Source organism: Polypterus senegalus, chromosome 12 (assembly GCF_016835505.1).
Source record: "Polypterus senegalus isolate Bchr_013 chromosome 12, ASM1683550v1, whole genome shotgun sequence".
Lineage (NCBI taxonomy): Eukaryota > Metazoa > Chordata > Cladistia > Polypteriformes > Polypteridae > Polypterus > Polypterus senegalus.
Genome location: NC_053165.1, coordinates 153,742,339 through 153,769,399, shown reverse-complemented (window position 1 = coordinate 153,769,399; position 27,061 = coordinate 153,742,339). Strand labels below are relative to the sequence as shown.

At 37.3% G+C, this 27,061-nt stretch overlaps 1 protein-coding gene across 1 annotated transcript in view; it reads left to right on the top strand.

Moving 5' to 3' along the window:
• Positions 1–27,061, top strand: part of secisbp2l (SECIS binding protein 2-like) — a 79,025-nt gene that overhangs the window by 20,684 nt on the left and 31,280 nt on the right. The window contains 5 exon segments of the mRNA XM_039770349.1: positions 17,866–18,053; positions 21,541–21,868; positions 24,881–25,007; positions 25,971–26,203; positions 26,968–26,992. Coding sequence (XP_039626283.1) covers positions 17,866–18,053; positions 21,541–21,868; positions 24,881–25,007; positions 25,971–26,203; positions 26,968–26,992 — 901 coding nt within the window.

Genomic DNA, 27,061 nt, shown 5'->3' with positions numbered 1-27,061 from the left:
TTGGGCAACATCTTGTTTTCATTTAACAGCCTGGTTTAAAACAAGATATTTCATTTTGGTGTATTACTCTGTTGTTTATCATTAGCGAGTTTCAGAATATTGTTTATGTACATGTAAAATAAAGCTAGAGCACTGGGCTCTGTGCGGCTATAATTATATACAGTCATATGAAAATGTTTGGGAACCCCTCTTAATTCTTTGGAGTTTTGTTTATCATTGGCTGAGTTTTCAAAGTAGCAACTTTCTTTTATTATCTGACATGCCTTATGGAAACAGTAGTATTTCAGCAGCGACATTAAGTTTATTGGATTAACAGAAAATATGCAATATGTATAATAACAAAATTAGACAGGTGCATAAATGTGGGCACCCCAACAGAGATATGACATCAATACTTAGTTGAGCCTCCTTTTGCAAATCTAACAGCCTCTAGACGCCCCCTATAGCCTTTGATGAGTGTCTGGATTCTGGATGGAGGTATTTCTCACCATTCTTCCATACAACATCTGTCCATTTCAGTTAAATTTGATGGCTGCCGAGCATGGACAGCCTGCTTAAAATCATCCCATAGATTTTCGATGATATTCAAGTCCGGGGACTGTGATGGCCATTCTTGAACATTGTACTTCTCCCTCTGCATGAATGTTGATTTTGAACTGTGTTTTGGGTCATTGTCTTGTTGGAATATCCAACCCCTGCATAACTTCAACTTTGTGACTGATGCTTGAACATTATCCTGAAGAATTTGTTGATATTGGGTTGAATTCATCTGACCCTCGACTTTAACAAGGGCCCCAGTCCCTGCTCTAGCCACACAGCCCCACAGCATGATGGAACCTCCACCAAATTTGACAGTAGGTAGCAGGTGTTTTTCTTGGAATGCGGTGTTCATCTTCCGCCATGCAAAGCGCTTTTTGTTCTGACCAATTAACTCAATTTTCGTCTCATCAGTCCAAAGCACTTTGTTCCATAATTAATCTGGCTTGTCTAAATGAGCATTTGGATACAACAAGTGACTCTGTTTGTGACGTGAGTGCAGAAAGGGCTTCTTTCTCATCACCCTGCCATACAGATGTTCTTTGTGCAAATTGTGCTGAATTGTAGAACGATGTACAGATGCACTGTCTGCAGCAAGATGTTCTTGCAGGTCTTTGGAGGTGATCTGTGGGTTGTCTGTAACCATTCTCACAATCCTGCACATATGCCACTCCTGTATTTTTCTTGGCCTGCTGGGTTTAACAGCAACTGTGCCTGTGGCCTTCCATTTCCTGATTCCATTCCTTACAGTGTTTTTTTTTTTGTTGTAGCCTTTCCCTAAACCATGACACTGAACAATCTTTGTTTTCAGATCTTTAGAGAGTTGCTTTGAGGATCCCATGTGTCACTTTTCCGAGGAGAGTCAAAGGGAAGCACAACTTGCAATTGACCACCTTAAATACTTTGTCTCATGATTGGACTCACCTGTATATGAAGTTCAATGCTTAACAAACTAATCCAACCAATATGGTGTTGCAAGTAATCAGCATTGAGCAGTTAAATGCATTCAAATCAGCAAAATTACAAGGAGGCCCACATTTTTGAACATCCAGTTTTGCATATTTGATTTAACTTCATACAACTAAATACTGCTTCACTAAAAATCTTGGTTCAGAAAACACCCCAGTACTCAGATGTTCCCAGGAAATGAAAGACATACCACTGTTGAGAGTAGAGTAAATTATTATGCAGGCTGAGAGAGGTTCCCTAACTTTTTCATATGACTGTAAATATTTATACACCAGTAACGGTGCCCTCCATGATAACGTGCAGTGAATACATTTGATTTACAGTTTTCGTCCTCTTTCTCTGTGCGTTGATCATTCATTTGATCAGAGGTTGATGCGCTTGCTGCTTCCTGAGCAGCTCTTCTTTTCTCCACCCTAGCGGCCCGCTTCTTCTCTTCTTCTGTCTACGTCTTTTTGCATTAAAACTGATTAAGTCAGTGTTTGTGTCACAATTACTTAGTATGTTTTCTTTAATTTTTCACTTAAGTTGCCTCAAGAATGATTTAAGATATGAAGAGGGTAGGGGAAGTGACTGCGACAGTGGTAGTGATGAGAACGGCGCCCGTATGCATGTGCCACACAGCCGCCCTGCTGGCCGCTGCCGAGAGCTGATTCTACAGTAAAATAAAGGAGGTCAATCATCACCCCGAAAGCGGATAGTAGAGGAGACCAATCACCCCAAAAGCGGATAGTAGACTTCACGTAGTATATGTGTACTAAATTTCAGGTCAATCGGTCAAATGTGATTTAAAATCCTGGACAGACAACCAAACAGCCGCGGTAGTGTATTATATAAGAAGATATTGTTCAAAAGGCACTTGTTAATCAATTTGAGTGAATGACAAGAAGAGGAGTCTCGAACTTGTCCTAGCTGTTAAGTCCAAATTTGTTTTCCTGCTGTGGAAATTTGAAGCATAATATTACAATTTAATAGATACATTGAGCTTGTTTCCTATTCTAGATATTTTGGCAGGCAGAATGGTGTTGCAATAGTAGTGCTACTGATTTGCAACTAGGAGACATGGATTCCTATACTGTGTGCTCTCTCTTTGCATATGGATTTCCTCCCTTAGTCCAAAGATGCACTGGTTAACTGGATTGGCGATGGTAAATTGTTCCTTGACAAGTATTTGCATTCACCCCATGATTGTTCCTGCTTCACACTCAGTGCCTGGGTGCTAAATATTTATGATTGGATAGATGAATATTTTGGCAACTGGCTTGGTGATAAAGTCTCATTTTAAATTACAAATTTAGTTACAAGTAAAAAGTAGAAATTGGGGATTTTATGCAGAAGCAAAGCTTTTTTCCCAGTGTTTTGTAGAAAGAAGGTTGTTGAGTCTGTTTTTCATTTGGCCTTTGATTATAGGGATGTAGTTTATAGACATGCTACCTGTTTTGTACGTAAACCTCAAGTTGCTGCTCATCGTTCAGCTCTTAGGTTTGTAACTTGTGATAAATGTAGTACTCCTCATTGTGGTTTATACAGAATGGTAGGTTTGGCATCTCTATTTTAGAAGAGACTAACATTGGTACTTCTACAAAACCCATCTCTGTAAGCTGTCCTCATTTATGGGGTCCTTAGTGTAACATATAGAGAATACAGTGAGATTCCTACTTGCATATGTGCTGAACAACAATCAACATGTCATCTGTCTTTGATGTCCCAAAACCTCATTTTCCTTACCTAAAAACTCATATAATTAACATTGTAATATTGTTAATACTTTAACAAACAGTTTTGCTTGGTGGTTATGAATTAACAATTCTCTTCTCACGACTGTGGAGTCAAAAGCAATTATTGGGTTGATGGAGTTGGAGATGATAAAAATGTCTGACTAAATGTAAATTGTAATATAATGTGTTACAGTTTAGAATTTCACATATACTGTATATTAGATTAACCTAATTTTTTTTCTTCTGGATTTTTTTTTTTTTTATAAATATATAGCTTCTTTTTTGTTTTTGTAATTTTATGTTAATGTTACTCAGTGTTTGTAAGCCGCAACATCGATACAGTCTCTAATCCTGAACTTTTAATGGGTTAAAGTGCTAAAAATATAGCCTGATGATTCATGCTGGCAATTATGAAGTGCCATGTATCTTGTATGTTGTGTGCTTTCAATCAACATATTAAATATATGAGTCTAATTACAAATAGCGGAGATGGAGTCAGAGTCGATGGTTCCAGAAATTGAGGAGTCAAGAGTCTGAGTCGGATTTTTGTGTACCGATTCCACAGCCCCGTCTCCTCTTCTGTGTTGTTTTTCCTCCATAAGTTATGTCTACTGAGTAGATGCTTTCTCAACTTGAATTTAGATTGCTAACTCAAGTCTGGCTATAACTTTTTTTTATGGTTTAAAAGAGGAGTTTAGTATTTTTCAAAGTGACGTTATTTTTGTACAGTCATGGTATATGTTTGCAACAGATATTTATGGTCTTAATGCAGCCTTTTTTTTTTTTTTCACTCCATCACATCCACGAATTTGAAAGATTAGGCGAGTGGTGTTCAGATCACTTTGTACGTCCAAATCCTTCCATTTTATTCTCTTTAAACCTAACTGTGCCTTACTGTGCTAATATTGACATTTAGTTCCATGTTGAACTGGACTTCACACGCCTTACTTGACGATCTTGCCGCTCACTCTCTTGACTTTTACTGTACATATTATACATTCCATGCATACTTTTATATTACTTCTGAATGTCAAGACATTTGCAAGCTTGGTGCAGTTTTACACTTTTTTTTTTTTCCTTCTCCTTCTTCCACTGTAAAATTTTTACTTTAAAAATCTTCTTAGGTTTTTTGATATTGAATAATAAAACTGTGTCGATTTTGGCCAGTTTTAATCATGCTGTAAATTGATAGTAATTATTAGTCCTAAAATGGAAATTTAGCTGTCAGTGAATTTCTGCAAGTGACATGACCTGGTGGTATAATCCAAGGTGCACAGAGTGACAGGACTGTTCCTGGTGGTTCTCCATTGTTGAGCCCTTAAGCCTCACAAGCTGCAGTCTGATTGACAGTCTGTTATCCAGGACAATATAGGGTGGTCCAATCTAATTGCAATCTAATTATGCAATTTTCATTACACTATGACTTATTAAGTTCATTACATAGAGAATTCACTAAAAATTATTTTTGTCGCCGATAGATGACAGCACCTGCCCTGCATTCTAAAATGGCGGGGAGATGGTCGACAGTCGAACAGCGGATGGGATGTGTTCGCCTTTTCATAATTGCATAATTAGATCTGGACCACCCTGTATAGACATCTTCGTGATATGACTCCTTAACTGGAATGGCTGAATAGAAGAAAAACCCTTTTGAGATCACTTAGAGGTAGTCATACGTAATCAGTGCTTAAGACCCCACCTCTGCAAAGTTCAGATAGCTGAATATACACAAAGGGAGTTCCTCATTTATGTGAAAATATCAGAAAATAAATAAGATGCCGAGGGTGTTTATTTTGAACAGCCTTAATGAATTCTTGACAAATTTTGAAGATGCTCCTTGCTGTAGGGAAATTTAGAAAATAGCAGAATTTTCAGCTAAGAACTACCTCTGATGGTCTTTTCTGCCCACTGCTATCGGGCAATTCAGTGCTCCCGCACGATTTACTTAGTAAATTTACTTTGAAATACCTGCACAATATATTTTATTTATCGATTGATTGATTGGCTGTATTATTTGTCCTATTAATCTGTATTCTAGTTTTTTGTTTCTGCTGATGTATATATCTGAAAAAATCACACAGAAAATAAGTTTGTTGAAGAGGAAAGTTTTGAGTTGAGATTTAAAGGTGGAGATAGGAGGAGCAATCTTGGAGAGAACGAGGAAGAAAGTTCCAGAGTTGTGGAGGCATAACACTGAAGGACCTGCCTCCCAGGGTGAAGAGTCTGATGCATGGAACAATAAGGAGATTACTGTACAAGGACCTGAGTGAGCGACAAGGAGTGTATGGAGCTAGGTGCTCAGTGAGGTAGATAAGGGCAAGGTTATGTAGGGCTTTGAAGGTGAGAAGCAAAATCTTGAATTTAACCGGTAACCAGTGAAGTCGAACAGGGGAGACTTTGGTTGCGGAGTTCTGAATATACTGTAGCTTCTGTATAGATTTTGCAGGGAGGCTGAAGAAGAAGGAATTACATTAATCAGTGAGACAATATGACACAATGAACCAGAGTTTGAGCATCACTAAAGCACAGAAATGGATGGAGGCAGGCAATGTTACGGAGATGATAGAAAGAAATTTTGGAAAGAGACCTAATGTGTAGCTCAAAGTTAAGTGATGAATCAAACAAAACATCAAAATTTCTGACAACAGGAGCAGGTTTGACAAGTGTACCATTAATAGAAGCAGAGAAGCTTGATGCCTTAGAAAGCTACAGCTTAGAGAAGCACAAAAGATTTATACATTTATTGTTATGCAATCTTACACCACCTGGTAAAGGGTGGGGAGTAATTGTGACTCCAAGAAATAATTGACTGTTTATCCCATAAATGATCATAGTATTTGGACAATCCTGAAGTATATTACTTAGCAAGACCTGACCTTAATGACTTTTTTCTGCAGTTTGCATTAAATCCCTGATACAGTTTACATAATTTTAATCTTGAAAGTTGTATGTGATGCACGATTTTAAGTTAGATTACCTGCTGTTTTGCACACATTCAAGAAGAAGGCATGTTGTGATTGAATTTCATTTCAGGTTTGAGATATCAAGAGGCTCCTTTCCATAACTGCCTAAGATCCACTCGTTTACATTGCCAGTATCTTCATCATTGCTAGATAGAATATATTCACACATAGCACTTGTACTTAAAAGTTTAATAACTTAGATAAACTAAAATCTTTGTAGGTTAAAGAATGGCTGAAATATACTGCTCACAAAAATTAAAGGAACACTTTAAAGAAACACATTAGATACATCAGATCTCAATATGAAGTTGGATATCTATACAAATAACGACAGGGCAATGTCTTAGGAATAAAAGGATGCCAAGTCTTTTAATGGAAATAAAAGTTTTCTGCCTACAGAGGGCTCAATTGTGTACACACCCTAAAATCAGAGTGAAATGAAGATGTGGCAGGCTAGTCCATTTTTTCAAAAACTTAATTTCTGCTACTCAGAATGCTTTTCATTATCTTGTGTGGCCCCCACGAGCTTGTATGCATGCTTAACAACGTCGGGGCATGCTCCTAATGAGACGACAGATGGTGTCTTGTGGCATTTCCTCCCAGATCTGTATGAGGGCATCCCTGAGCTGTTGTACAGTCTGAGGAGCAACCTGGCGGCGCCTAATGGACCGAAACATAATGTCCCACAGATGTTCTATTGGGTTTAAGTCAGGGGATCGTGAAGGCCATTCAGTTGTTTCAATTCCTTCATCCTCCAGGTACTGCCTGCATACTCTTGCCACATGAGGCCGGGCATTGTCGTGCATTAGGAGGAAACCGGGACCTACTGCACCAGCGTAGGGTCTGACAATGGGTTCAAGGATTTCATCTCGATACCTTATGGCAGTCAGAGCACCATTTCCTACGCAGTAGATGTCTGTGCGTCCCTCCATGGATATGCCTCCCCAGACCATCACTGACCCACCACCAAACCTGTCATGTTGAATGACGTTGCAGGCAGCATATCGTTCTCCTTGTCTTCTCCAGACTCTTTCACGTCTATCACAGCTGCTCAGGGTGAACCTGCTCTCGTCTGTAAAAAGTACAGAGCGCCAGTGGCGGACTTGCCAATTCTGGTGTTCTTGAGCAAATGCCAGTCGAGCTCCACGGTGCTGGGCAGTGAGCACAGGGCCCACTACAGGACGTGGGCCCTCAGGCCATCTTCATGAAGTCTGTTCCTGATTGTTTGGGTAGAGACATTCACACCAGTGGCCCTCTGGAGGTCATTCTGTAGGGCACGAGCAGTGCTCAGCCTGTTCCGCCTTGCACAAAGGAGCAGGTATGGGTCCTGCTGATGGGTTGAGGACCTTCTACGGCCCTGTCCAGCTCTCCGAGAATAACAGCCAGTCTCCTGAAATCTCCATGTTCTGGAGATTGTGCTGGGAGAACCATTAAACCTTCTTGCTGCAGCACGTGTGGATGTGCCATCCTGGAGAAGTTGGACAACCTGTGCAACTTCTGTAGGGTTAAGGAATCGCCTCATACTGCCAGTAGAGATAATTACTCAAGCCAAAACTAGCACGAGTGGAAAACCAGCCAAAAAAGATCAAGAGGGAGAAACTTGAAATGACCCCCACATGTAAAACCAGTCCTGTTTTGAGGGTTTTCTAATTGTTGCCACTTTAGTGCACCTGTCGTTAAGTCCATGAACACCAATACAGCTGAAAGTGATTAACAATGACCTCAGCTGCTTAACCAACCAGAAAATTATCAGACAGGTTTAATTGATTTCATGCCAGGCCCAATAAAAAAAGTGTTCCTTTAATTTTTGTGAGCAGTGTATATGATTACTGTGGACTGGAGTGGCTGAGAATGGCATTCTGCCTTAAGTGTTTCTTATTTTGGTTCCTTACTTTAAGTGAGTGACAGTAAATTGGCAACTGTTAAGAATTTCAGAAAACCATAATATAAATTTTTGATCACTAAGATTTATAAGCAAATTCTCAAGGCATCAGTGAATTAATTAAAATTACTTTAAAATGAGCATTTTGGTTTTTGCTGTTTTACATTGGCGGTTCTAAATTGTCCCTAATGTGTGCTTGGTGTGTGGGTGTGGGTATGGGTATGGGTATGTGTGTCCTGCCTGGGATTGGTTCCTGCCTTGCGCCCTGTGTTGGCTGGGATTGGCTCCAGCAGACCCCCGTGACCCTGTGTTCGGATTCAACGGGTTGAAAAATGGATGGATGGATGTTTTACATTTGATTTATTTACTCTTTATAGAAGTGGTGACCACACGGAGAAGACTTAATATTATCTCCTTTGATTGGCCTCCATTGTCCCTTACTTGTAATGCCCACTTGTTTGTTCAATTCATTGTGAAATTTCTAACAATAAAATGGTGAATAAAGATATTAGAGACTTTTGGAGGAAAAATAATGCATAAAATTACTTTAGATTCTATGTGGTATCAAATAATAAGCAGGCATTATACCCCTGTATAATGATTTAAATCACAAAGGCAAACATATTTTTACTAAGGTAAAGTAGATGTCTTTTTAGACAGGAGTCTGGTAGTGAAGTAAATTAAAGATGGACAAACTGCTGGTCATATGGGTTCCAGCCAGGCAGGGATGGGTCCAGGAGGGCAGACACCAGAAGTGTTGTAGGAGGTGGAATGGCACTAAATCTTCTGTTTTACAGGGGCAGGAAGAGAAGAAGGCATTAGCCCATAATGCCAGCTCCTGGTTTGGCCGGCGACCACCACGACCAGAGTCCTTAAGCTGCTTCCTAAGCACACACGCTTGACCAGTGGTCAATAAAAAGATAAAATGAGTTACCTTATTATGGTGACGCAACTAGCCTAACAGCACACTTAACCAGCCATCACAATGAGCAAAAGCATTGATTTGCTAAAGGAAGTAACCAGATTCAGGCAATAATTTGGAAAGCCCTGAACAAAGAGTGAGTACTCTGGCAAAGGAGTCTTCGTAGGTCAGGAAACTAACCCAATGTCTCACAGATACATTGGTAGAGAGATGCAGTGGACAGCCCACCCATCAAAACCTACTGTCTAAATTCAAGGTATAATACCGCTCAGGCTGCCCTGATACTCACGCATTTCAGGCAAAATATGTATGAACAGACAAAGACTATTGAAAAGGCAGAAGGTAACACATTCACTGCAGACAACTTGTCATACCACCCTCTGCTTTAGATCTTTGCAAAGTTGTATAGGTAGTTAGAATGTACACCTTCTCTTACTAAATTTATTTTATTTTTTTAAGAAATATCTTTTGTTTTGTTTTTCTCTGAGGTGTGGCCGCTGTTCTAGACTCCTAACAATAAGAACTTAAGTCATGTCCTTTGAAATCCTTTTTAAAGTGTACTTGCTGCTTGGAGTCATTTTGAATTTAGTGCATTTAAGGGGATTATTTTTGTCATCCTGCCCTAAAAGCAGTAATTACACTTATGCAGCGCATTTCTGTGCTTAAATGTAAATGTTTATGAAGAAACTGACCTTTTTCAAGTTGTTTGCTCTTCTGATATGTATTGTAAAGGAGGGATGAACAGTTTAGCTTTTAAAGGGACATCATGACTGCTGCAGGTCTTCACTGCAGCCACAGCCTTTGCCAGAGGCTAGATTGCATCCTTTACTGAACCGGAGATTTAATTAAAATTTTTCTACCAGTTGCTGCCCTTCATAGGTCACAACTTCTTTCTGTTGTTCTTGAAGAGCTATATTGGCTCATGATTTTCACCATAACTATTTTTAGTACATGTAAGTAATTATTATTACTACAAAGAAGCAAATTTGTTACTAATTCTTTATTCTGCTTTTTTTAAAAAAAAAAAGCCTGAAATATATTCTCAGTGACTAAGCACAACTGTGACTAATTGATCATCCGCAGGGCAAGAGTCTGTTAAGTTACACTTGGCGCTACTTTTGTCAGGTTAATTGACTTCTTTATTAAATAATTGAATGAATGATGCAAGTCTGGTATATTTTGTCAGGTTTTGTTTGAAAGCAAAATATATAATGCATTGACATTTTAAATCCATTGAAAGAAGTGCAGAAAGGAGTCAACAAGAAGTAATTTAAATTAGAGGCTCAATAAAATACACAAACTAATCTCCTTTTAAGATTTTGACTGCAGAACTAGCCTGTAACCATTTGATTTTCAGAGTGAAACAAAGCTTGTCTTCCATTAAAGTAGAAGTTATTTCTTGTGTACAAACATGCTGTATATCCATTAGCCACACTAAATTGTGTCCTAAAACAAAGCACTTTCTATAGATTAAAAAATAAATAAATCTTGTCCAGTATGGTGCTTTACATTTTAGTGTATGGGGCACAGGGGAAAATCTTAAAAACATACCAAATACGTTAATTTTTCAAGCACAGACTGTCAGAGAGCATTGCCCAACACATTCTTTGTTTCTGACACATTTGTGACCGCAAAAATAATCTGGAAAAAATCATTTTATTTGATATTCCTGGTATGTTTTTCTCATCGGAAGGATGCATTTTTATTTGATTGTGCAAATTCTCATGTAAATATGGAAATAAGTCCAAATAAAACCAACCACATGGTGTAATAAGTTAACTGTGATTTGTTCTTTTGGGTTGAAACCACCCAAACTTTGGTTGTAAAAGGTTGTTGTGCCTGAAGTCTAAGTGCTGAGTGATTGCATATGGCTGGTCTTTAAAAATGGCAATGACAAAATCTCATAATATTGGTGTTTTTTTTGTTTGTTCTCCCCAAAAAAAAAAGATATGTATAAATTATTTTACAATGTGTGTAAATCTCAAGATGTGGTTCAATACTCAAACTGTCTTGGCTTGAAAAATTAACATATTTTCAGGTCTGTAGAGTTGGAACACAAAACCTTTGACAGTTACTCCTTTATTTACGGTTCCAGCAAACTATGATTCTTAGTGCGATGAGAGAAGTCACAAAATCAACCGGAATGTTCAAGCAAATTCTAGAAAAAAACCCAATCCAAATCCGTTAAGTAGTTCTGTCGCTGGCTAGCTAAGTGGAGGTAAGGAACACCCCGAGGCTGGCGCGTGAGCAGGGAGGGTCCCGTCCCCCTCCTTCAGACCACTGCATGTCTCTCGGATTCACACAAATGAATCAGTACCGCCAGTGAAATATGATACATAGTGCAATGAGAGAAGTCACAAAATCAACCAGAATGTTCAAGCAAATTATAGATAGATAGATAAAAATCCAATCTAAATCCGTTAAGTAGTTCTCTCATTAAAAGCGGATAGACAGACGTTGGATTTTATATATACAGTAATCCCTCCTCGATCGCGGGGGTTGCGTTCCAGAACCCCCCGCGATAGGTGAAAATCCGTGAAGTAGAAAACATTTGTTTGTATGGTGATTTTTATATATTTTAAGCCCTTAGAAACTCTCCCACACTGTTTATAAATATTCTCCGCACAGTTATACAGTAAACCCTTGTTTATCGCGGGTAATCCGCTCCAGACAGATAAATGAATTTCCACGAAGTAGGATTCTTTATTTATAAATCTAATATTTTTGCAGTTAGAGCATTGAAAACCTGTTTACGACCTTCTAAATATGTTTTTTAACATTATTAGAGCCCTCCAGACATGAAATAACTCCCTTTAGTCAAAAGTTTAAACTGTGCTCCATGACAAGTCAGAGATGACAGTTCTTTCTCACAGTTAAAAGAATGCAAACATATCTTCCTCTTCAAGGTACGCGTCAGGAGCGGAGAATGTCAGAGAGAGAGAGTAAAGTAAACAATCAAAAATCAATAGGGCTGTTGCGCTTTTAAGTATGCAAGCACCGCGATAAAGCGGCCGGAATTAAGCGATCAATGTGAAGGTAGTCTTTCAGCATTTTTTACAGGAGCGTCCGTATCTTCTAAGCAAACAGCCCGTCTGCTCACACCCCCTCTGTCAGGCAGTGGGAGTGAGAGAGACAGAGAAAGCAAACAATGAAAAATCAATACGTGCTGCTAGAGCTTTTAAGTGTACAAAGCACCGCACGGGAAGCATATCATATATCATTGAGGAGTTTTAGTTAATACGTAATACGTGCTCTGATTGGGTAGCTTCTCAGCCATCCGCCAATAGCGTCCCTTGTATGAAATCAACTGGGCAAACAAACTGAGGAAGCATGTACCATAAATTAAAAGACCCATTGTCCGCAGAAATCCGCGAACCAGCGAAAAATCTGTGATATTTAGATATGCTTACATTTAAAATCCGCGATGGAGTGAAGCCGCGAAAGTCAAAGCACGATATAGCGAGGTATATTATTATTAAAAGCATACAAGATACAAGGCATTTCGTCTCTGCCAAGCTACTTTTTAGCATCCTAACCTGTTATAATTTGGCTACGTTGATTTTGTTGTGGCTTAAAGACACGGAGTAACATTAAACATACGATTGAATTAACAAAATTTAAGAAGAAGCTATGTTTAAAGTCTTTCAGGTTAATCGAATTGATATGTGTGAAATTGGAAATTTTAACACCTTATATAACTATTACTGGAGTTGGTACATTTTATTGACTGCAGTAACCCAGTAATTGCTCACAACTCTTAAGTGTTTCAACCCTGCCCCAAAGACTGCAAATTAAAGGGCCAGGGCAGGCAAGATTTTTTTTTTTTTTAATTTATAGAAAGTGATCAACTTTAGAAAATAATTTCATGTCGCAAATGCATATAGTAAATATAGAAAAGTATCACCCCCTTTGAAAACATTCAGATTTTGTTGCTTTACAGTCTGAAATGTAAACTCACACAAATATATTTTTTCAGTTTTATTTACTCAATGCAACCCATAAGCGTCCAAGTCGAAGATATATAAGCAACAGTTTGGGAAAATAATAATAAATAAAAAACTGTTAGTTTGAATTAATAAAGGATTCCCTGCCACCCCCGTGTTTCAACTTGTGGAACCCCCATTTGCTTTAATTATAGCTCTGAGTCTGTTGAGATACTTCTCTATCATCTTTGCACATCTAGACTGTAATATTTGCCCAATCATCTTTACAGAATTGTTCAAGCTCAGTTGAATTGGATTTTCAGTAGGGCTTAAGTCTGGGCTCTGACTAGGCCACACAAGGACATTCACTTTTTTCTCCTTCAGCCACTGTTTGGACAGTTTTGCTGTGCGTTTCGGGTCATTATCATGTCGAGTAGTGCACCTTCTTCTAATCTTCAACTTTCTGGGCCAGAGGTTTTCTTCAACAATTTGATGGTATTTTGCCCCATTATCAATTATTTTGATCCTTTATCAATTTCAATGATTCTTGATTGGTATTTATTGTTTTTATGAACTGTTGTTATTATGTCTTTGATTTGGATGTTATAGGTTGCATTGAGTATATAAAGCTGAAACAAATATTTGTGTGTGCGTTTTCATTTTAGGCTATAAAGCAACAAAATTTACATATTTTCAAAGGAACTGTAAATAGCATGTTTGCTAAGAAATAACTTTGTCTTGAAATTTATCAAACTTACCCTTTAAGGATTGTTAGAGTGAATGAGGAGTATAAAATTATAGCAGACCTCTTTTCATGGGGTTGGGGGGTTCACCCTGAAAAATGTTATTGTCTTGGTCGAATTACCCATTTCTGTTATATTTTAGTGTTTACAGTTATATTTTTTTCTGGTTAATTTGAAAATATTTTAAACTAATTGCTTGATGGTTGTGATGATTTTGTTTGGCATAGTGTTAATCTGTATATTAAAAAAAAGGTTTTTACCATTTTTATTAATATTAATAATTGTTACATAATAAGTGAACATAAATAAAAACACAAAAAAGATTGTTTTGAATAATGAAGCATTACAGTTTTAGCTGCACTGAAGGACAAAAACTGAGTGACAGCTAAATGCAGCTTAATATTTAAAAGAAATTCATTCTTTAGAGGTGAACAATATCTTTTCCTTCTTTTTATGAATACATGCCATGTACAACATGTGGTCTGGTATGAGTTAGTGGACTCTGTAGGGTTGTTTCCTGCCTAGTTCCCAGTGCACGTAACCATGAACTGAATTGGGTTAAAAAATGGATGGATGACCAGCTTAATACATTGCAACAGACTATATGATAGTATGGCAAGCATCTCTGTGGCCTACTGGTTAGGCAAGGAATTTTGTAGTTTGAAAATCTCTAATTTGTCTTTATGCCAATTTCTAAAGTCTTTGGCTCGCTTTCCAAAGGGCTATAAAAGACAAAATAATTTTGCTTAGCTGGCAGAAGAAAGCTGTAATTATAGTAATCATACTTTTTTTTTTTTTTACCTCCTTAAATATATTATAAGCAGATGATTGTTTACACCTGTTTATACATTTTCTGCCTGACGAAAGCAGGAAAAAAAATGAAAAATGAATTTTTTACATAGTTGACTGTGTGCAGAGGGCGTCAACAGAAATGACTGAAATAGTGAAACTAGAAACCAGGGAGGAACATTAACCAGGTGCAATCTTGGTGTACTTGTTTTGTTCTGTTTTAATATTAACATCTTTATTTTGTCCTTTCAATATGTTGTTATAATTCTGCATTAATTCTGTTCTACCTACACTTTCAGACTTCTAAAACTTTACATATGAAAAAATCAGGTATTGGGAAGTTGGTGCCTCCATTTTTTGGTTTTAGTATTTTCAGTTTTGCTCTAGCAAGGATTACTGGGCTTAGCCCCAGAGTAAGGAATACCAACTCAATTTCAGAAAACAAAACATAGTCTGTGGTGTTCCTTGTACACATGGGGTGTTTGAGCAAAATTTGTTGGCGATAGGGTCAACAGTGTGGATTTGCATAGTTGACAAGAATTAGCAGGGGTATCCAGGGCTGCTTGGGGTTGGGGCACTGACTAAATTTCGGAATGTAACCTAAGGTGTTCCCCTGTACAAATAGTGAATCTGTGCCAAAGTTGGCGGAGATGGGTTCTGTGGTGTGGATTTTCATACTGGAAAAACACACAGTCCCCATATTCTTTTGAAACCTCTGTTTTTTTTTTTTGTTTGTTCTTGCCTCATGTAATCAGAAGCATATAGTCAGAAAACAATGCGACTGAAGCCAATTTTAAAACTAAGATGTACTCGGTGATTATTGGTTGTTAATCCAGTTAAATTTACAAGGAACTGCCCACTTATAATTGGCTGTGAAGCTTCTGTCTCAAAAATACTCAAAACCCAAGGAAAGCATGCTGACTCCTTACAGATGGCAGACCTTTCAAATAAACTAAGGTTTAAACAGAGCGAGGGCTGATTTAGAGGATGAGTCATTTTGACACGCTTTGACAGAATTCATCAGTTGATCTTTATATAGCATCTTTCACAGTAAATGTTATCACACAGCACATTACAACAAACGCTAGATAACAAGGTGTAATAAAGATACTTCAGGCACAAGATAAGCTTCAAGAAAATATTTTGAAACTGGCAACAGAAGAAAGGAAAACAAGACACAAGATATGTCAGACAGAAATAGTACCTGCAGAAAACCTGCAGGCCTAAAAGATTTGGCTGTGAGAAAGTTAATGGAGTGGTATATCCATTGTGATATAGGAAACCTTAGTGTGCCACTCTAGTCTGCATCAAGATGTCATAAAGAAAATGTTTCCATCAAAATAGTTTGTTTGTAGTTTGAGGTATTAAATGGGGAAAGCACAATAAACAGTACATCGACAGAAAGGAAATCCCATGCTATCATCTAAACCCATCTAGAGGGAGCAGGATCCTGTGTACTATCCTGTCTCATGGCCCTCCTATCCTATCCCTCTGAATTTGTTTTTCTTTCTCTGGCCACTTTCCTGTACCAGGTTGAGACGTTGCCTGTGCCTCACTTCATATTTCAAATGCATTGATTTAGTGCTTCTGACTGATGTGGTCTTATACCCTAGCCTGGTGACTCAGAAATACCCTTCTAGAAAAAAAGGTACCGTGGCCTTTATAACAGAGCTTCCAGTAGTGGCCATGAGTATATCTATGTCTCTTCTCCTTCTGATGTACTTTTAAATTAATTTTGAATTTTTTATACATTATGTATTGTATTTATTTATTGATTGATTAATTGATTGGCAGTATTATCTGTCCTGTGAGTGTGTATCCTTGTTTTTTTATGTTTCTACTGCTAGATGCATCTAAATTTCTGTTTGGGATTAGGTTTATCTAATCTAATCAACGTACTTGAACCTTAGTATTTGTGAATGGGACAGGTGCCCCAAAACCACCAAACGCCACCACCGCTCCACCCAATCCTTCCTGATAATCGAGCACTTCCAAGTGACCACCTCTTGGACACTTAGGAAATTTAACAAAAGTGACTTTCCTTCATAGAAACCTAAAGATCTTAGGCAGCATGATGTCCTCTGAGCTTACCATCATGGATCATCCTCTGGGTGCTATTAATTCTTTTTGCTTTGCCTCCCTTTTCTGTTGGCACTCATTGCCTAGCCAGACTGGTGACCTTTCCCACCCCTTATGCTTGCTCCAGAATTTCAGTCTGGTAGTGAAGGGCAGGGCACAGCACATAACAGAACCCTCCCCTGAATAGGATGCCAGTGTGTTGCACAGCATTTCATCACATAACACACTATCAGGTGTAAATTTGGGAATTTTACATTTACACAATTCAAAATATAATTATCAGCTGACAGAAAAAAATGTAGTCTTTATGTTGGCCTAGTGGTGTTGTTCACGCTAATTTTAGCAAACCCTGCCCCTTATGTTTGTTTCTTTCATAACAAGTCATTACTGTAAGAGAAGACTGGTGGCTTACAGATGTCAGTGTGTCAATTCAGTGCAGTTTAATTTGTTACCATATCTTGCAGTAAAGCAGCAGGTATTTACTTCTAATCCCAGTTTAATTACGGTTTAGGGCACAAAGACATAAAATCAATAATAAAATGTTTTCCTAAACGATTATTTTTGAAAGGTTAATCACTCTAGTTTTAACCTCAAATGTAAATCATAATTCTTTTGCACTTATCTGAACTTCTCCTAGAACCCTTGCTTTTCTCATAGATTGATAAGGAACAAAAGTATGGAAATGTTAAAACTAGTTTTACTGTTAAGAGTTAAATATCAGAAAAATGAAAATGGGCACATTTTACAAACGGCACAGCAAAATGTGGGAAGAACAAAACACTGATTTGTGACGGGAAGCAAATTTAATGGGTTAATCAGTGATAACGTGTTGTCCAAGCTGGCATCGTGCTGTAACTTTTACAGGCCAGTCAGCGTGAGCTCTGTGGTGGCATTGTCAGAAATCCTGCTGCATGCAATTTGTAAATTCACAGTTCAAAGCTTGTCGTACATTCACATAAATTTGTATATTCACATACATACATTGTATATATGCATAATATACATTGTTCATACATTTGTACATTTACAATTCAAAGATTGGTGGAACAACCATAGTATGACCAGAGACGATGCCTCCACGCCAGATTCACTTTTATAGCCTTGGGCACTCTTTAGAGTATTTAAAATAAATGAGCAAGTGTTAATTTGTACAAAAAGAAAGGCTCACTAAGTAATAATTTTATAGAAATGTAAAAATCTAGTTTTCAGTATCTTACAGATTTTGTTTTTGAATGAATTTGTGTGATGGAGATTGAACTGCAAATACTTTTTTAAACTTTGTGTTTTAAAAGGTGATTGTGTATAAATGAAGCTCACTTTATTTATGGTTTTATTTTTTTAAGGATGTCAAGCTTTCTGCCGAAGTAGAGCCTTTTATTCCCCAGAAGAAGGGTACAGAGACTGTCTTGGTTCCAGTGAATCTATCAAATGACAACGGAGGAGGGAGCAACATGAATAATGTTGAACCTGCGCCTATCCCTAGTTACCTTATTACATGTTACCCGTTTGTTCAGGAAAATCAGCCAAATAGGTAATCAATTTTATGTTGCTATTCTTTCAAGAGAATAAGAATATTCAGTCATATAAACAGTAAAACAACTTTTAAACAATGAAAAACAAAGCTTATCTATCATTATAGCCAATTGCTGTTGAAAATAAATTCTTTTATACCAAAATGTACAATGCAATTTATAATCAAAATACTTGTAAGTTGTGGTGACAGCATGGTATTTAAATTTCTTAATTTCTTTTGTATACCTTTTAAATATGAGACTGGAGGAGCACCTTAATTAAGTTTTTGTATATACGTCAGTGTTAATATTTGGTCAGTTTGTTAGAGATTTACAAGAAAGTCAGTATTCTGCTTTAGTAGGGGTGATGTATTGCAGAGTTTTACCTGAAGTGGATAAGTTTTTTCTTTTTTTTTTTTTAGTTAATTCTTGAGTATCTTTTTCAAAGTTACACCTTTGACAACCATTAATATCCTCATGATGATCATTGATTACAAAAGCACACTTTCTGTTGGCCAATTACTTTATATGGGATTGGCTTAATAATTATGATTTAAGTTTGTACCACATCGAGCAAGAAGACGATTTTTCTTTTATGCTATATATTTAAATTCTTCCAGTTATGCAAAATGATGGTGAACTACCAGTGTAGTATAGTGTAGCTTCTGATGGTTGCAAACCCCTGCACATACTCTGCCAAGTTGATGTGACCCAATTCCAATTATTCCACACATCATTTATGTTTCTTTCTTTTTTTTTTTATTTTTATAAGATCATATACAGGACCCTTGAATATACAGACTCATATACTGGTACTGAATTACTGATTCAGTTCTTATCCCCCATATCCAATCTGAGTTTAAACAGATTGGATTTTTTTTTATTAAAGTTATTACAATCCATACAAAGCAATCAAGATTTTACAAAAAGAAAAATTGAGTTAAGAACAGATCGATCCCCACCCCTGAGAGAGAGAGCAAGCCAAATAACGTTAAATTTAAGGCTTGTAAACATACCTAATTTAAAAAAAAATATATAAATTCTCTGTGCTTTATTAACTTATTTTAAAATATTACTGATTAGATCCTGCCATGTTTTGAAAAAGGTCTGTACAGATCCTCTAACTGAGTATTTGATTTTTTCCAGTTTCAAATAATATAACACATCGGTTTCCCACTGACTTAAAAGAGGAGAGTTTGGATTCTTCCAGTTTATCAGAATGAGTCTGCGTGCCAACAGTGTAGTGAATGCAATCACAGTTTGTTTGTCCTTCTCCACTTTAAACCCCTCTGGAAGAACCCCAAACACAGCTGTTAATGGGTTAGGAGGGATTGTGAGTCCAAGGCTGTCTGACAGGTGATTAAAAAGTTTTGTCCAGAATAATGTTAATTTGGTGCAGGCCCAGAACATGTAACCTGTTGAGGCTGGGACTTGGTTGCAACGTTCGCAGGTTGGATCATGTCCTGGAAACATTTTGGAGAGTTTTAGTCGAGACAGATGTGCTCGATATATAATTTTGAGTTGTATAATTGTATGCTTTGCGCATATGGAGCTTGATTTGGATTTTTGCTGAAAGTTGTGGCTTGACAATGCCCTTTTTATACATCATGCAACACATTAAAACAGTCATGGCAGATGAGGCAAATCGCAAACACAATTTTTAATGTGGAAGACCTGTGTCATTATATTACCAGTCATGCTCAGCTAACATTTTTCACCTAAGTTGAATATGGATGAAAGTCCTCCAGTCACCACAGACATCGGGTTGGATTCCTCCAACAATTTCAGAGTCAGAAATTGAGACCTGGTGATATAAACATGACCTTACAGCTGCAATGATCCATGTAGTATCAACCCAAAGACAGCAATTTAAAAATAAAGATTTAAGTAAATTAAAAGTATAGTCTGGTAAGGTCTGAGCATAGGATGTAGTCAAAACAGAACCAAGGGATGGCTGATAAGCATCTCTGAAAAGTATTTATAAATTTCTGTGTTGAGAGAGGGAGATGCAGGCAATGGTTTTCAGATTAATTAGATTGTTTCTAGAACCAGTTTTGAAGGAATGTACGGTAATAAGTGTATATTTGATGTCTCATTATTTGAGAATCCTAGTTATAAGTTACCTTAAGCTTGTGTTACATTTGACAACTTTTTCATCACTTTTCAGTTGTAGCCTTTATTTATATAATCATAGACGGTTGATGGCACTCTTACTTGAAGCTGATCTAATGTGACATATCTAACAACTGAGGCCCACATAATCTTTGATTGGCTACGATAAAATCAAACAGATTTGATTTTCTCAAAAGTAGGAGGGAATAGAGAGGAGGAATGTGCAGGAGAGCGGATGACCAATGAATTGTTATCCGGAAGTCCAATACATAGATGGCGAATAAGAAACGTGTGTTTAGAACCTGGCAAACAGAAGGGAAGCTTTCTCATCTGATGTCTTGGGGTTTACGTATAATGCTAAAATGGAAAACAATTAAAAAAGAACAAAAAGGGGTTGAGGCAGAGGTTGCTGCCGAACTGGCTTCAGCAATTAATCTTTTGCATAGTGCTGGTTCCATCAGAGAGCACGCATTTGGCTGTCAGAAAAAAGGACATGCAGCCTTTTGCTGGAAAGTTGTAACCCAGTTGGTGAAGTGAAGGTGCCCACTTATTTTTCAGTTGTCTAATTTGACATGGTGCAGCATTGAGATCGACTGTGATTGGCAAGTATGTCTCATGAAAAAAAGACATGTAATGTGACATTGGCTTCACCCAGCTCTGTCTCAGTTACTAGGGAGAGTGTTATTATGGGTTACTCTCATTATTTATTAAGTGGATTAATAGAGGAAGATTAGGAACGTAGGCAATGTTGCTTTGATTAATGATCTGACTTTTATGCAATTGAAGAAATGTTTGTGTAAGGATGATAAACCTGAAGTGAATTTATTCAAAATAAATAAATTATCACGGTCTCTGAAAGCCTCAGTGCCATGAGGATTTCTTCATTTTAAACAGTTTTGACCTGCTTTCAGCAGCTAAAACTGCCTTCCCATATGTTTTGTAACATTCCTTAAGAGTAGGATTGCTCACAATTGCTCCTGTAAACACCTTGAGGATTATGGTCTAAGAGATACATATGTAGTGCTTAAGCCATTAAGCCACAAAAAAAATTGAGGCTTAGTATGTTAAATTAATAGCATCACTAGTCAAATGTAAAATAACTAGATTTGTTTTTAAAATGTCATGTCATTAATTCAACAAAACAGCAGTGTTTAAATATAAGGTGAAAAATGTTTCTTTACATAGTGGGTGTTTCAGCTGTCAGTAATATGTGTGCATTCTTTAACTTAGGAACATAAAAGAATGAAACTAGCTTTTTGTATTAATTTTAATAGTCAATCTTTTGATGTTTTCAGTTATGAATTGAGAAGAAGGGAACTTGCTTTTTTTCGCAGTTTAGTAAAAATCATGGCTTCAGACTTTTATTGAGTAAGACTTTTTTTTTTTCTTTTTCAGGCAGCTACCCTTGTATAACAGTGATCTAAGATGGCAGCAACCCAACCCAAGCCCTACTGGTCCTTACCTTGCCTACCCTATTCTTCCATCACCTCAGCCTCCTGTTTCGAATGACTACACATACTACCAAATTATGCCAGCACCTTGTGCACCCATGATGGGATTTTACCACCCCTTTCCCACACCTTATGGAGCCTCTATTCAAACGACAGGTGTTGTCAATGCTATGTCCACAGAATGTGGCGATCGTCCCATGCAGACTGGACAGATTCTTCCTGTATCAGGACAACGGGTGCGTGGAATCATTAGATCACCTGTTATTGCAAAGGTAGGGTTTAAGCTATGTGAAAATCAATTTGCTTAATTTACAAATGTAATTCCTAAATGATGTACTATAGAGTGAAATTAGTGTGCAGTAGATCTTGAAAACTGACCTGCCCCTTAATTTCCTACCCTAGTGACTAAGATTATATTTATTTTGTGGGCTGATTTTAAACCAAGCCCTTCTAATCATATTACAAATCCCACATAAAAATTCAAGACAGTAAAAATAGTAGTGTAATAAAAAGTGATTTTCTGAAATGCACTACTACTGCAGCATTACTGACACTTACATACTACATATATTAGGTAACAACAAATCCCAAAATAAGAATACTTTCAGCAGAAGTGAGTAATATAAGGTCCCAATACTGGAAAATGTAGATGTCCAATAAAGAAAAAAATTGAGAATTGAGCAACCCTTCAAAGAATAAGTGTACATGTCCTACCAGTTTTGCAGTTAAACAATACCTCAGTTGTGGTTCTCACTTTGTCTCGTTGAATACTCTGGAAAGCAGGAGGTGTACAGCTTCTCAAACACCCAGCACAACACTTGACTTTATTTCAATGGGGTGGTGCTTTTCCTTCACTCCCCACCTTATACAACGCAGTCCTTTCCTTCTTTTCTCTCCCTTTCTCCTTCCACCTCCACTGGCAAGCTTTGTCCACCTCCTCCTGACTCCGGCTCCCTGAATGGAATGAGGTGGCCCCCTTTATAGAGCAGCTGGAAGTGCTCCAGGTGTTCCACAATCTCCTTCTGGCTGCAGTGGCATCCTTGCAGAATAGGTCCCAGCCATTCTCCATGTGCCCCCTAGTGGTGGCCATGGGCCCGAGCAGGGTTGAGCTTCCTTACTCCCAACCTGTGGCAGTGTAGTAAGCCAGGGTGGCTGCCCTTCTGTTGTCCCAGGGGAGGTATTGCCATGGGCAAGCTCCTTCCGTTACAGAGGCATCCCTGCCAAATAAGAATCCTGGCTGTCCATTGCAACACACACTTCTCAATCAAGTCCATCTCAAGCAGGAGAAATTCTAGGAGTAAACCCAGTGGGGAAAATCTTGGCATCTGTAAATCCTTTGGAAAAGTAAGAGTTTGAATTGGGCCAGTATTCACCAGTATGCTGTAATTTCATCATAGGGTACCTGCTTCTCTTCATGAATCCTCATGGGGACCACCCATCTTTACTCCGCCATACCCCCCAAGCTCTCTGATTGACATTCTTGGTATTGCACCATTGATTGTTTCACTGTGCCATCACCTTTTTCTTGGCATACTAGTGAGTACTGGCAGCTCTTCAGGGACCTTCAAAGGGTGAATACAACCCCCCACAATTGTTTGACTGAATGTCGCTGTCTCACCGCAAGTAATTAGGTTCCAGTTTGAAGCACTGGGAGTAATGACATTTCTTCTGTAGCTTCCCATTCCAGTCATTGTCCTTACTTGCTCAGTTGCCCTTAATTTGTAATAGTTTTAAATTGTATATGAAACTGAATTGAGTTAAAGCTTTCCAGTGTGCCTCCTGTTCCAGTTTATGTAGCATATCATTTAGCATCTATCAACTGATTAGACTCCGTAGTACAATCTCCATACAGAACCATTTATTTTGGTCTTAGCTATTCACGAGAAACATATCTCAAGTGTATAGTGATGCTATAGTTGGTAATGATCTTAAATACAGTTAGTTTTACACTGTGTAAAGAGGAGTTTTTTTGTAACTCACATGTTCATCTTAAATCTCAAGGACGTACATGTCAGATTATCTGGTTGGTCTATTTTAACCCTATGCAAATAAGTTTTGTAATGTAGTGATGGTCACCTATGCAAGGTTGTTTCCTGCTTCACATCTGATATTATTGGGATAATGTCTAGACACCCACAACTACACTCATGTGTCCCTGCTGTGCACCTAAGTTGACATGACCACACATTAATAGAAATAGTAATAAATAATAGTCATGTTGCTAAAATACATTTATGTAAATATATAGTTGTGTGTGTGGACTTACTGTACATACAGGGGTGGGCAAAAGTAGGTTTACAGTTTTGAGTACACAAAACACAGTTTATTCTTGTATTATTTATTAATTGTTGTATTTGTTTGTATTATTTGTGATCATCTTCTTAAAGCTATTGAGTTAATAAAACTGTTGTAATAATCATAGCATGTATGTCTTTTCCATATGAACAGCTGTAAACCTACTTTTGCCCAAATAAAATTCAGATACATACAGCAGCAGAAACCTACAAAATCAAAGGATTCAGACTCATAAGACAGCTAATCAATAAATAAACAGATACATAAATGTATATTTTTCAGACACTTAAAAATGATTTTTAAAGTTTACCAAACATTGGAAGGAAGCATTGGATTGACTGATAGCAGCGGGCAGAAGATATCTCCATGGTGGAATGAGATTGTGGCTCAGGGTAGGGATTTTTCACGATAGCATCCAATTTTGCCACCATTTTCTTTTCCGTAACAGCTTCCTGTGTGTCCAGGGTTTGCCATGTGATGGAGCAGGCTTTTCTGATAGGTTTGTTCAGGCATTGTTTTTTTTTTTTGAGCATACGTTGCTTCGGCAGGAGACCACAGGTACAACGCCACACTTACTACAATGGACTGGTAGAACATTTCCAGCAGCTTGCTGCACACATCAAAATAATAAGTCTCTTCAGGAAGTGCAGTCTGCTCTGGCCCTTCTTATCCAGTGCCACTGTGGTGTCAGACCAGTCCAGTTGTTTATGTGATGTTAAGTACTTGCAGCTCATAAAATCAACACTTAGTCTTTTTATTTACTTTCATCTAATTTTGTCAGAGACATGTAATGTCACAAATATATTTGTTTATTGCGATGTGAAATTAACAGGGCTCAAAATTTAAACAATTTAGACCTTAAATAGCTTTGGAAACAGAGTGGTACAGAGTAGACAGCTTTGAATTTAGAATTAACCAAAAAGTTTCTTCACTCACTCTTTATATTTGAATCCATGACTTTAATACTTTATTCACATTTTCTTAAACAGCTGCCACAGCAGATAAGAAGTAAGCGACCACTTATGAGGAGTGTGGCAATTCAGAAAGAGATCAGTGCTTCAGGCCCGGACAGCAGATCCAAGACTGTCCTTTTGGTTGACGCCTCCCAGCAAACAGGTTTGCATTTATTTTACTGCTAAATGAAAAATATTTTGCTTAGTTATTTAACTCTTGTAATTTCCATTAGATTAATCCAAGAAATGTTTTTTCTTTAAATATTGGTTTCTTTTACGATTTTTGAATGTCTTCCTGATAAAATTAAAGACGGGCGCACCTTTTCTTAATTTACTTTCTTGTCATCTGTTCTTTTCAAAGCTGTTGAGAATGCTGGTAAATATTTATAAGCTGCTCATTCCTCCACATTACAGTTTGTCCCTTGATGAGAAAATCGACATACAACACAATTTTGTGTTTTGCAGTTGTCTGTTCACTTTAAGTATTAAAATTTTCAAGATAATCTTAAACTGCCCTTTAAAAAACAAAGCATTGTTTAATCTGCATATAGCCATTCTATAGCTCGCCTAACATGCACACCTTGTTACTTAAGCTAATGATAATAAAGTACATACGTTTTCTGTGTTTTATTTAGTTCATATTGGTGTGAAAAAAAGCTGCAGAAAGTATAAATGCTGTATACCATTTTCAAGCAAAGTAACTAAAGTGCTTGGTGCTTAAAAAGTGAAAAGTCTTGTCAGGGTTTTAGGTGCATTCTTTATTCAAATTTGTATTCAGATTTAGGATTAACTAACAAAAATGTGCAGAGTTTTAAAATGGTGAGTGAGTCATTATGTAAATTATTTGCTGCTTATAAATAAAAATGTAATAAACCTTTCAGTCTCTTGCAGTTAGCTTTTCTATGGGGTTGGATTCGTTTGTGCGTTTTGTAATGGTAGAGCTGGGGAATTAACCTGATGCCTAGCTCAATTTATTACCTATCGGCCATTATATCCTTGACTGAAAGAGTTTGTTTTATTTACCTCGTGTTTTGTCAAAGTGACTTAAAATGTATCTACGTTTAGTATAGATCTGGATTGGGTTTTTTTTACGCACTGAATCATTACTATTGTTTTTTATTATTAGATTTTCCTGGTGAAATAGCCAGTAGGTCGCTATCAGAAAGGGCAAGTCCTTTAGTGTGGAAGACCAAGACAAGAAGAAGAAGGGCATCCCATCCAACAGCAGAATCCTCTAGTGAACATGGTGCAAGTGAAGCCGATATTGACAGTGACAGCGGATACTGTAGCCCTAAGCACAGCCATCACCAACAGACAGGCACCTTGGGAACACGCCCATTGGATTCTAGCAGTGGTGTTGTATGTACTACAATTTTAAGATTTGGTCACTTAAATTTTGTGTGTGATTAACATGCATAAAGCTTGTGGGCTTATCTAAAAGACTTGAAGAATTTAGTAGCAGTTAGCATTGTGTTAAGATTATTTGTTGCAGATTTGGCATAAAAAGGAATATGTTTCATCTTAGTGTACCAATCTACAAAAACAATTTATTATGTGCATCTTAAATGTATCACTAATAGTGTTTTCCTAATATGTAATCACTTTTAAAATCTAATTTTAATATTTTACAAACCATATCAGTTGGTTCTGTATGGTATTACTTTTCTTATTTGTACTGTAGGTATTTATATAGAGAAATTATTGTGGCAGGGCCAAAATGCATGTGTTTTAGAGATCCCTAAATTCAATTTGACCTTTTTGAGAGCAGAAGTGATATCTCAAAAATAAATTGGTCAATCTGAATGAAGGCTTCAGTTCTGAGAACTGAACCATTTATTATCTTGAACAAAATCGGTATAGATATTTTCATACAGTGATAATGCTTGTGCATGTGTGTACCCATTTGTAACCAAGCAGGGAGAAAAAAATTATTTTTATTGAACAATTTAAGATACTTCATTCCATGTAATTAAACATTAGTCTTCAATTATATACTGCCACAGCTTTATTAAGGCAAACTAAACATTCGATTTTTTTTTAATAGTGGTTATTATTTATTATAACTATATTTGATATATCCCCAAAAAAAATCATTTTAACTTTTTTTTTTTTTAATCTCTCAGGCTGTTGAACCTTTAGTGACGTCCGGTAAGTTTTTGTGTTTTAAACAAATTGTATATATGAGGGTATGATCAAAAAGTATGAGCCTGAGAAATA